General features: G+C 41.6%; 1 protein-coding gene across 6 annotated transcripts in view; it reads right to left on the minus strand.

Moving 5' to 3' along the window:
• TBC1D1 (TBC1 domain family member 1) overlaps positions 1 to 12,906 on the minus strand; it is a 217,699-nt gene that overhangs the window by 100,261 nt on the left and 104,532 nt on the right. For all 6 annotated transcript variants that reach the window (XM_008523029.2, XM_008523028.2, XM_070615168.1 and 3 more), the window contains 4 exons: positions 11,897 to 11,986; positions 9,374 to 9,478; positions 8,725 to 8,857; positions 2,627 to 2,718 (listed from right to left, as the gene is read on the minus strand). In XM_008523029.2, coding sequence (XP_008521251.2) covers positions 2,627 to 2,718; positions 8,725 to 8,857; positions 9,374 to 9,478; positions 11,897 to 11,986 — 420 coding nt within the window. The remainder of the gene's footprint in view (positions 1 to 2,626; positions 2,719 to 8,724; positions 8,858 to 9,373; positions 9,479 to 11,896; positions 11,987 to 12,906) is intronic.

Consider the following 12,906-nt stretch of genomic DNA (forward strand, 5'->3'; position numbering starts at 1 on the left):
TAATCCATTATCGACACCTATTGAGTATAAACCTACTTATCTACTCAGTATTAAGTCATTCCCTGAAATATACTCATTCGGATGAAGGGATTCAGACGTTGAGACATCTTCTTTACTATCCCTACTTCAGCCTGAAAGCGACTTTTTACACTGAAGAGGACCAATTTGGATTTGGCATCTCAGCCAGCGGCAGAGCAGCTTGAGGAGACAGTGAGACACTGAGATCCCGGGGGTCACCTTCACCTGTGCCCAGTTAGAGATGCTGGACCATTATACATCTCAGAAAGGTCATAAATAAACCTGATTGCCTGTCACGAGTCCTCTTATAAAGAGGAGGGTTAATGGGCCACATGCTCATCTGGCACCAAGTCCTCCTCTCAGAGCGCTCAAAGTCGGCTTGTCTGCAACAGAGATCTTCTCCAGCGTCATCTGCATAGTAATTATTAATTTCTGTTTCTTTCTGGCTCTGTTTGGGTTGCATTTTTGCATTAAACATTCATTTACAAAAAGACTGATTATGTATGCTTTAATAACTAAGTAATCATATACCATTATTTTCAATAATAATTACATTTGTCTTAGGAAAATTCGCCCTTGGAGAGTTCTTCAGAAACAAAATCCCCTCCAGGAAAGACTGTACAGAGGAAAATATTAATCATTCTATTTATAAGATGACTCATGACAATGCAAAGCCACCTTTTTCTTTATGATCTTTTTGAAATACATGATTTTAAAACACACTGGTAGGCACTACTACTTAAAAAAAAAAAAAAACAACAGCGACTTGGTTTATAAAATGTTTTACAAAAACCAAGAATGGTCACTGAGGAAATAATTCTACAAGACTATCAATAAGCGAGTAGAAGAAGAGATCTCTGTCAAATTTGTATTATTCAAGGAAGAGCTGTGGCAATGACGGAGGACAAGCATGAGCTGGCTTTTCAAACCCAGTGACTTCCCTTTGGTCTTTAAACCAATCAAAAAGTTACGGAGCTTTCTAGAACAACACATAGAGACCCCAAGACATTAACTGAATGAATTTTTTTTAAGTAAAGCTGTGTCACCCACCACTTTTCTCTAAAGTCTCTTTGCCATAATGTACTGGGTATCTAAAAACTTACATGGATCAAAGTGAATCTCAGAGTCACATCCATTAGGAACTTCTCATTGCTGCACAGGAACATTTTGTGTTTTACCTATTCTGACTCATCGAATTGTTTTTGGGAAAGCTACAGAGTGATGTCTAATTAAAAAAGAAAACTAGCATTAGGGCAAGAATATGCACCTTCTACACTTATGGGAAAGACATTCCCCAAAGTGACCCGACAGCACTGGAACAGCAAGTGGGCCGGCATCAGACGACAAAGGCCCAGCCTCCATTGTAAACACACTAGTAAGAAGCAAATTGCCCATCTGTTCATGAATTCCCGGTACAAATGACATTAAATTTGCCTCAGAGTACTGTGTACTTAGAACTCTAAAGATGCTTTAAGAAAAAGTAGTGGTCTCAAGTCGATGCTGAAGGAAACAAAAAAATTTAAAGGCAATTGGAAATTGTGAAAATTACATTCTAAGCTATTTATGAAATTAAAAAACCTTCCTATAAACATAGACCAATCTTACTGAGGAAGGAGAAATAGAGATGAAGAAAACTCTAGCACATGATTGAAAAGAAGACGACAATCCTTTAATTTTTCACAATAACAGAAAACAGATCATGGGCCCCATCTGCACAGTCTTTCCCCCAACAAGGCGAGGCGAGAACTCACAGTGCAGGCCTGCCAGCCTTCTTGCTTGGTTTAATGACACATCTATTTGCAGGACCCCTGCTGCTCTCCTCCCCCCACAAAATAGAGAGATTTCTTCTTTGTTCTGATGTGCTCTCCTCCCTAGAAAAGTGCCAGGAAACCGTAGAAAATGCCCCTCGGCTAACACAGACATGAAATTTTTGATGAGCTCATTAAAGATTCATAATGAGGAGACTCCAGGCGTGCCAGCACACGCGGCACGGTTTCCCCAGGATACGCTGCATCTCCCTGCAAGGACAAGAGCGCGCTTCCAGGTTGGACGCAGAAAGCCAACAAGCTTGTTTTTGTTTTTATTTTGTTTCTATGTTTAAGTTTCATATATTATAATTTTTATTATTTAAATTTATTTTCAAACTGAAAAAAATGAAAGAGAGGAGGAACAATTAACACACAATGTCATGCACAAAACGTCATCTCCTCTGACGCCCACACTCAGGGCTGCAACCCCAAGCAGGCTGCCAGCGGCTGGCAGAGGTTTCCCATGGAGCAGAGGAGCACGGGGGACCAAAGTCCAGCTCTTCTGCCTCCCAGCTGAGGCTCTCTCCACTTTATAATTTCCTTTCTCTCATTCTAACAATCTTTTTTAAGGGACAGCTTCCCTGGTTGAGTTGCTTTCACCATGAAAACCGAGACCTGATGTGAATCTGCGATTCTGACCTGGCCCTTCCATGGGGCTGTTAAAGTTTAAACCAAGAGGAACTCAGGGCCACTTCCTCGGGGCTGTGAATGCTCTGGCTGGCTGGTTTTTATAAATAACACTTCAAGGGTAAGCTGCCTGCCTTTTCTTTCTATGTAGAAATTAAAAACCAGTACTGTACCTGAACTTCCTCAAAAATAGTTGCTTGCTCTTGATTAGTTAACGTGGTCAGGTGCTTCTGGAGTTCTAGTTTGGTTTTGGAAGAGCTCAACCCTATTAAGAAAAAAAAAGAGAGACATGAAAACACTCTACATAAAAGTTATGAGGCAGAGTTCGCACCTTCCATACCCACTCCCTTTACGTTCTTATCTGCTCACTTCAGGCTTTCAATGTTTTATGGAAATTCTAATAAATAATAATGTTGATGATGATGATGACAGTGACAACAACTAGCACTTTTTAGTTAAGCCCTCACATGCCAGGGCCTGTCTTAAACATTAGGCCTGCATTACTTCATTTAATACTCAGAACTGTTTGATGAAGAGGATTCGATTATCCCATTTTAAAGTTAAGGAAACCAAGACCCAGAGCTTACGTAATTTCCAAAGACCACCACATTGGACTCTACGTCAGGTCTGTGCAGTTCCAAACTACTTTTTTTTGCCACCACTCCATGTTAAAACACCTCACGCAATCAGAACATTATCTTCAGAAAATGACAAATTCTCGTATTTATATATAAACTTGACAACTTTTCTTAAGAAAAAACAGATGAAACATTTCATATGCTCCATATGAAAACTGATAGACATACATTTTTCTCTTGCATGTTAGGCTCCTTCACATAAAATTGATTCATGTGGCTAACAACTTTCCTTTTACCACCCATTGCTTATTAATAGTCTTAAGACCATTTAATTACTATTACAGAGAATTTTCAGGAAAAGTTATAAAAATAAAATCACAATTTCAGTGCCCACTAGAGTCTGGCATTTCAGAAAGTTCTTTCCCCACACAAATATGGCTCAGACCCTGTTTTGCCTTTTCTCGGTGCAGGAGAGAAACGTCTCACATGATGAGAAGATTGAGAATGAAAAGATTTGCTGACCTAAGTGCTGTGAAAAAAACTGCTGCCTATCCTTTTTATTCCAAGGGCAGCCCTCTCCTCATCCACCTTCCACTCCCTTCTCCTCCTCCAGAGGGTGAGCCTCTGCACAGGGGTTCCGCCAAGGCTGAGCCAGAGAACAGGGCAGATGCATCCACACAGCTAAGGATGGCGGAAGGGGACCCCTCTGAAATCTGGAACCGGGACCTGGAAATCATGCCTGTTTTACAGATGAGTCTGCTGAGGTCTAGAGAAGCCAGGAGACTTGCCAAAGGTCAGGAGGCCAATTAGCAGCCAAGCCCGCCCCAGAGCAGCGCTCCCGCATCCCACCGCAGCTGGAGGCAGAGCCCCCACCCTCCCGACCGCTGTGGTGAGGCCCCTGCTAGAACTGCTGCAGCCAGCTCAGCTTCCAGGAAGTCCTGCTTCTCTCCCCACACCTTTTTTTCTTTTTTTTTGGCCAAGAAAACCCTAAGGGGCCACCATAAAAATAAAAGCCAATATTTAAGTGATCGTGCCACTTGAGTCAACACTACACGTAAAAATCTCATTTATTCCTCAAAATAACCCTTGAAGTGGGCAGTATCTTTAGTAATCCCAATGTATAGATGAACTGAGGCACAGCGAAGTCAAGTATTTTGTTCAAGATCATCAGCTACGTAAGGGACCGAGTTAGAATCCGAACCATGTCTGTTTACTTCCAGAGACCAAACTCTTCAACACTCCACTGCCTCCCTTTACCCACAGTCCAGGACAGTCAAGTCACCTGACACAAGGGGCTTCGGTACCAAAGGGAATTCAGAGGTGGGTAAACGTGCAGAAAGGACGGATGGGTTTGTCAGAGCACAACTCAGGTGCTCTTCCGGCAAGCTGTCAGGTCACACAAGCCAGGGAAGCAGAGAGATGGCATTATTGCACTAAACACTTAAACGTCGAATCAAAATAGTGTTTAAATAAGCACTCAGTAATCATTAACTAAAAACCCTCCCACATATGGATGCCTCTGAGACAGCGTAAGCATCCTGTTTTAGACATAACTGTATCGTTTGATGAGACACTCCCATGTGGAGAAAAACCCCAAGTCCCAAGAGGAGTTAGACTAATTACATACATCTAACAATCTTAGGTGAAATCATGCATTACAGACTATTCTTCATATTCAGCAGGTCTGAAGAGATCCTTCGACAAATCTGATCCTTGTCTTCAGGATGCCTCAATTCATTGGGTCCTTCCCGCCCCATCTCAAAACAGAGGTGGTCCACGCCTCACTCCCCAATCCGCGTTTACTGCACACCTTCCACGTGGCTTCTCACCATCTTCGGCCACCCCTTGGTGGTTTCTACAGCAAGAACATGGCACTCCCCATGGGATGCCAAAAGGCTTTATGGGGGAAAAGGGAGGCAAAGAGCAACACAGAAAAAGGGAACTGGAGTCACAGCATTCCCAAAGGACAATCCCCGCAGCCATGGGTTGTCAGCAAGCCCCCTTCACATCGTCCTGCTGTCCCTTATTAGAGGGAGCTCTGATGAGTGGCTTGGCTTTGCCAGAGGCAAATTTACTTAGAGAGCAAAAGGAAACTTCAGTTCTACTTTTTTTTTGTTTTAGTGAAAGTATAATTCATTCTGGTAATTCCAAAAATGCTCCTCTAAACTTTAAAACAAGCAAAATACTATATAAATACTACTAGCAGTTGTACAAATACACGCCCAGCACAGCTACACCTCTTACATGTTGTCAGTGCCCAATGTCATCAATATGCAGTGTATTGATCCTATTTTATAGATTCTGGGGCATAACGTGACTATAACAATTAAGAAAACAGTCTTTAAGTCTTTCTTTTTGTGGCCACGTCATTGGTCCTCTCCACAGTTTCTGGAGTTCTTGGCCAGATGGTAACTTCTATTAGAACTACTCTTACGGGAACATACAATGAGCTTTAATAAACCACTTCATTCTACTTATCAGGAGTGGAACCTGGCAAAAAGCAAGGGCCTGCAACTGTTCATAAAATAATTAGCATTTCCCCTACTAAGGATGCCTCTAATAATGTGCCATCTATACTTCAGAAATGCTTCCCATTGTGCAGGCAAAACATACCCTCACCAGCCTTCTAACCGTGCTATTTAACGGATGCTTTTTCATTAGCATAGCTTTCTGCTTTGCTTGGATTTTATCAGGTAAAAAGATGAATTAAATGATAACTGCAAAACTACAGCGGCAAAATCCCAACCCTGATTAAACTTTTCAGCTCTAACTTTCTGAAAGTGAAGCCAGACCAAAGAGAGATTTATCAAGCGGAACTCTGGAATCCTTCCAGTTCCTGCGGAACATGATCTGCTTTAACTTCAAGGCCAAAGGCATTGCTGGCTTCTTAGTAAGTTCTTAAGGGACATTTCCGTCATCGTTTACCTTATCTTGACAACCAGGGAGGAAAGGGTCAGTGATCCTCTCAGATGGGATCTCTAGTTAAAGCAAATTTTTCTTGTTCCCAGATACATTCTGTATAATGTCAGCAAATAGTAACAACTAGGAAAGCACAGCTGAGAATGAATATTAATCATTTGGATTCATTTTTAAACAGCACTGTAATGCCAGCAAATGAACCTTTGAAGACCTTAAGATCAATTTATATCGTTTAAAAAGGGAAATCAGATACGACTTTACAACCATTAGGATGGTTATCACCAAAAAACACCAGAAAGTAACAAGTGTTAGCAAGGACGTAGAGAAATGGAACCCTCGTGCATTGCTGATGGGAATGTAAAATGGTGTACCCACTGTGGAAAACAGAGTGACAGTTCCTCAGGAAATTAAACACATAATTACCATAGGAGCCAGCAATTCCACTTCCGGGCATATTCCCAAAAGAGCTGAAAGCAAGAACTTGAAATGATATTTGTACACCAACTTTCAGAACAACATCATTCACAACAGCCGCAAGGTGGAAACCACCCAAATGTCCATCGACCAATGAATGGATAAACAAAACATGGTCTATATACACACAATGGAACATTATTCAGACTTAAAAAGGAATGAAATTCTGACACATGCTACAATAAGAACGAACCTAGGAAACATTATGCTAAATAAATAAGCCAGACACAAAAGGACAAATACTCTATGATTCCACTTACGAGGTACCTAGAGGAGCAACAATCATAGGAACGCCAAGTAGAATGGTGGCTGCCAGGGGGTAGGGGGAGGGGGAAATAGAGTTATTCTTTAATGTTTCAGTTTGGAAAGAAGAATAAGTTCTAAAGGTGGATGGTGGTGACAGCTGCACAATAACGTGAATGTACTAACGCTACTCGACACTTTGAAAAGGTTATAATGGTCAATTTTATGTGTATTTCACCACAATTATAAAAAAAAGAAATCAGATCTAGATAGTAATTTTTTTTACAGACTGGCACCTGAGCTGTTCCCAATCTTTTTTCTCTTCTTCTTCTTCTTCCCTAAGCCCCCACGTACACAGTTGTATATTCTAGTTGTGAGTGCCTCTGGTTGTGCTATGTAGGACACCGCCTCAGCATGGCCTGATGAGCAGTGCCATGTCCACACCCAGGATCCAAACCAGTGAAACCCTGGGCCGCTGAAGCAGAGCATGCAAATTTAACCACTTGGCCACGGGCCAGCCCACAATGGTAACCTTTTTCTTTACACAAGCAGAGCTTATAATAAGTATTCTAGAGACATGGGAAACTATCAAAACTTTGTTTTCTTTTTACAACAACACGGATTGCTTAAATCCTGTGACGCCCCCTCAAAACCATACACACACAAAAAGCTTTAGAAATCCTCCCATAAATGGAACCAAATACAAAATCAAGAAAAGAGAGGAATGAACAACTTCCAAGTTCCGTCGATGAGCATCACTGCCATCACTTCATCCTGACCTGGGTTCTGTCTTCTCCCCTCGGCCCCTGCAGCCCCTGAGACAGAGCTGCTCTCTTCCTGCCTCAGATGGACCGCCCGCCCTTGTCCAGGAGGGATCTTCCCCATTCCATCCTGACCAGCCTGGCCCCTTGGGTTCTTTTTTTTTTTTCAAAGATTGGCACCTGAGCTAACATATGTTGCCAATCATCTTTTTTTTTTCCTTCTTCTTCTTCTCCCCAAAGGCCCCCAGTGCATAGCTGTATATTCTAGTTGTAGGTCCTTCTGGTTGTGCTATGTGGGATGTTGCCTCAGCATGGCTTGCTGAGTGGTGCCATATCCACGCCCAGGATCCGAATCCACGAAACCTTGTGCTGCCAAAATGGAGCACTTGAAATTAACCACTCGGCCACGGGGCCGGTCCCCCTTGCTCAAACTTTTCCAATTGTAAAAGGCAAGTCAGTTGGATCTCCCCTCACCATGGCCTTCTCCTGGGAGGACAGCCTGGTGGCAGGTACCAGTGAGGGCTTTCCCACCTGGGGATGACTCCTGGACTCCTCAGACACTAGTTTACTCCTCGACTTCACTAATCCTCAATTTACTTATCCTTAAAATGTACAGAATAAATAGTCCCTTTTCCCCCGACAATGTGGTAAGGATTAAATGGACAATAATACATGTTAAAGAAAGCACTAAGCACAGTACCTGGCACATCTTAAGTACTTAATAAATATTAGCTGGAAATCCTAACATTTATTACAGTTTCTCCCTAAGCCAAATTTCTAAAAAGTGTAGTCCATACTTACAGTCAACACTTCTTTTACTCTTTCCCATTGGCTCCTCAACTGCAACCTGCTTCTGCCCTCTCCACTCCATTACAACTCTTCTGGCACTTGACCTTCTACCGATGACCTTGTAATTAAGACACCTAGTGGAAACTGTTTAGCTCTTAAGTTACTAGATCTCTCCATGGCAGCCAATATGACTGACCATTCACAACCTTGATAAATGCTAGGTGACTGGTTTGGAACCTGTTTTCCTGACTCCACCACTACCCTCAGAGTCTCTTGGAGGGGAGATGGAAGAAGAGGACATGGATTTTTATCTTCAAATCTCGAGCACTGAGCATAATACCTGACCATAGGAAAGCCTTCCACTGCACAATGCAAGTTCACCAATGATCCGTGTAATGAATACAAGCCTCTGTTAGGCAGGACGTTTCAACAGATGTGGACCATCGAAGGTTTTCCTGGGACCTCGAACTCCAGCTATGCTAAAGCTTGACAGGGGCCCCTACTCACCCTCTATGCGCTCACAGAGCCGGTGCAGGCCCTGCAGAGGGCAGCCCTCACACAGCTGGCCGGGGGCTCGGGCTGTCTGCTGCACCGCAGCCACCGTGAAAGCCTGCTTCAGGGTCATCATAATTTCGTCCACCTGGTCAAAGAGAAGAGAGGCGGTAACCAGCAAAAAGTCCATTCAAAATGAGCTGGGTTGAGATTTCAGGACTCTCTGGAGAGACAGTATTTTAAGATTTTTCTGGACTATTAGTCACAGGTTGAAGGACAATAATTGGAATAACTGCTAGGGTGACAGTCTGAGAAATACTACCTAGAGGCTCACAGCTCTTAAAGGAGATAAGGTAAAAACTAAAGGCACAAATTAAACTGAGCGAAAAAGCCAACTCCTCTGATCAAAACCCCACAAGGACATTTTTAAAATGCTAGACCAGAGGGTGAAAGGGAACAGATTCTTCAAAAGTAATGAAAATTGAAAATGCACACCCAAGTAAGTCTCAGATATGTACTAGAGTCATTAGTCATGAAGGAATAATGAAAGCCAAATAACGACATGTCAGTGAGGCTATATGGTTTGCTAAGGAGAGAAACATTAGTGAGGCTAAAATTCCTTGTAAATGAGGTCTCAAGCGAGGAACCCCTCCTTCCCGCTTACCAGAGCTTCGTTTGTGCACTGAAACACGTAACAGACGAAGAGAAAACCTCCACCTCCCGAAGCCTCTCGGCAGATGAAGCCAAAGTGGTCCACGTGTCGAATACCCTGGGGAGGCAGGGAGACGGGGAGGGGATGCTGAGCTGCATCCAGAAGAGGCGCCACTGCCAGAAAGGCAGCTTAAGATGCACACAGCACGGGTTTAAAGAGCAATAAAACTATTATTTTCTCAAATATTTTTAATGTCTAAAAACATCTCTCAAATATGACGAAGATTAACATCATTCCACTAAAATGTTATTCAGATTATCCCCACAACAAGAGAAGTAAGATCTAAAAACTGGAGGTTTTAATGCTCATTTCAGTACTAAAAGGAAGTGGAGAAAAGCTGACCCAGAAAAATGAGCACTTTTCTTAGGTAGTAAAGAATAAAAAACTACTGGAAAATCAAAAGCAGACGAGAAATTAATGAAGAAACACAACTGTACACACACACTCAGACCCACATGTGTACACACAAACACAAAGGTTACAAAAGATTTAAAACATACTTGTACTCCTAAGATAACAAACAAGTCAATACTGAAGTGAACTAGCACGAAGAATGAGTCAAAAACGATACACAGGCAGAGTAGAGAAGCTTTTAAACCTAAGATATTAAGGTCAAGGCTCTACTGTGGTTTCCTAAGTGCTCTTTTTAATAAACATTAATATGCAAACTGGTTTGGAAAACATCAGCCAAGAAGCACCTTGATACAGATCACACATCGTCCATACATATTAACACGTGAGCATCTCCTGAAAGCGTCAGCAGGAGAGAGAGGAGTGCTGACAGCTTAGAGTTCAGAATCCTATACACTTGTGAACTGCACACTTTAGGAAATAATACACTATCACAGGGAAAAGCAAACATTTAACATTAATATTTCAATAGAAATATCAGCAAATCAAGATAAAAATTCTGTGGATAATCTCACTTTCAGGTCGAATATGTCCCAATAAATGTGTAACCACTGACATATCCTGATATCTCGATCAATGTTTTCCGGCAGCAATTGAAGCATATGCTAGAGGTTATTTCTCAGGGAATATGATTTGGAAAAATTTTTCCTTTGTAAACGGTTCCCTATTCAAACTATAAAAGAACATTTTTTTATTTTCACAATTTGGAAAAAAATTCCCTTTTGAATCCTTATTAGGACATGTCATAAAACAAGAAACGAGATTTTCATTATATCTTACTAATTATGAGAAAATGGAAATGAGAAAATGAGAAGTCAGTGTTTAAAAAAATAGCCAAACGATAACTTTAAGTGATCTCATGTTTGCTAGGAAGATCCTGAGTAAACCAACACAGCTCATTATAACTGACTCGCCAAAATTTCTCTATGAAACACACTTGGGAGATTGTCAAGAAAGAACTCAAGCAGACATCATATTATGAGTAAAACATCCTCAGAGATAATAACTATGATATTTTAAGAAAGAAAGAAGAAATAATGATAATTGGTACCAAAAAACAGTTATGGGGCCAGCCCAGTGGTGTAGAGGTTAGGTTTGCATGCTCTGCTTCGGCAGCCCAGGGTTTGTGGGTTCAGATCCCAAGCACAGACCTACACACCACTCATCAAGCCATGCTGTGGTAGGATCCCACATACAAAATAGAGGAAGACTGGCACAGATGTTAGCTTAGTAATAATCTTCCTCAAGCAAAAAGAGGAAGATTGGCAACAAACGCTAGCTCAGGGCCAATCTTGCTCACCAAAAAAAAAAAAAAAAAGAAAAAGAAAAAAAGAATAATCCACACCCAAAAAAAGTTGTGAATCTTTGTAAAGTAGAAATAAGTATCTACTTGGGGCTGGCCTAGTGGCACAGCAGTTAAGTGCACACATTCCACTTCAGTGGCCCAGGGTTCGCCGGTTCAGATCCCTGGTGCAGACATGGCACTGCTTGGCAAGCCATGTTGTGGCAGGCACCCCACATATAAAGTAGAGGAAGATGGGCACGGATGTTAGCTCAGTGCCAGTCTCCCTTAGCAAAAAGAGAACGACTGGCAGCAGATGTTAGCTCAGGGTTGATCTTCCTCAAAAAATAAACAAATAAAAATAAAATAAAATAATGTCACAAAAAATGTAAAATAAAGTATTAAAAAAATAAATAAGTATCTACTTAATATGTATTTCTGTGTATATATGAATTTATATATAAAACGTGCACAAAGACACACACATATACATCAGGAAATCATGACTGTGGAACATTACCACCAATAACTGAAAAAAAGGAAAGTGGATCTATTTTCTCCAGTAGGTTACGGCTGCTAAGAGCAAAATTCCTAGTTTCAAAATTATATTTATATTTTGCCTTAATATACCAAAGCAAAGGAGAAAGAAACGCAAGACCACAAATCCAGCAAATAGAAAGCGTACGTCTCGTGAGCTTTAGTACCTCTGTTGAAAGACAGAGAGTAAAAGAATTCACTAAAAAATTCAACTGCAATTGAGCCAATAACCCATCTCCACTTACCTGAGAGCAAAAGGATATCTCCTTAAAATTCTTCTCCAATGCTATTTTTTTGGTGTCAGGACTGATGAGGTAAACTTCAGATTGGCCAATCTTAAAAGACAAACAAAAACAGAAACCAGCTTGTCATGAAAGTTGAGTTCACATTAATAAACAAACTTTCTCATTTCATGACCTATAAAAATAAAGAAGACAAGGGGTAAGCTCCTATAAAATTCTGCCTGTCTCATTGTAGAAAACCGCTTTGGAGCTTATAATCTATCCTGTGGATTTCAGGTGGCACAGGACAACTATTAGCGCATTCGCCTACACAGACAGTGGTCTTCTTTGAGATGAAAGGACCAAATATCCAAAAGTGAGCAACAAAACCTCAGATCCCACATCCCTCATTTGCAAGGAAGCGAGGTTTCTACACACGAGAATCTACCAGAAAAGAGAAGCTTCTCTTTTAAAACTTTCAAAACACTTTCTAATAATGACTTTTTTTTTTTCACTGAAAAGTCTTTTTAAATTATCGTTAAAATAACCTACTGCTTGTTGAGGACACACCACGTGTTAGGCATTCATATACTGCTCACCTGGCTTTCTAAAGTTAGAGGATTAGCCTGAGTCAACATGGTCTTCCTGACGTGGGTCAGCATAAGAAACCTCCATTACAGAGCAGGACTGTGCTATAAGGTCATGTTGTTAACTGTGTGGCATTTGCTCCCCCAGGCCCTTCTCACCTGCTGCTCCCTGAACCCAGGGCGCCCTCCAGTTGGCCACACTGAAACCTCTGCTCAGTGAAAGTTGCTTCCTCAAAGAAGCCCTCCCTGATGCCCAGATGCTCTCACAGCATCCTCTACTTCACCTTTGCAGCATGTATCACAAGTGAAACAAGATAATTGCTTGTACCATTAACTGTCGGCCTCTCTGAGCTGGAATTTAAATTGCACATGGCCAGGGACCATGCCTGCCTTGTTCCCTGCTGTATTTCTCACGTGTTGCTAGGGACCCTGTACACAGCAGTCACA

The sequence above is a fragment of the Equus przewalskii genome, chromosome 3 (genome assembly GCF_037783145.1).
Source record: "Equus przewalskii isolate Varuska chromosome 3, EquPr2, whole genome shotgun sequence".
In the NCBI taxonomy this organism is placed as follows: Eukaryota; Metazoa; Chordata; class Mammalia; order Perissodactyla; family Equidae; genus Equus; species Equus przewalskii.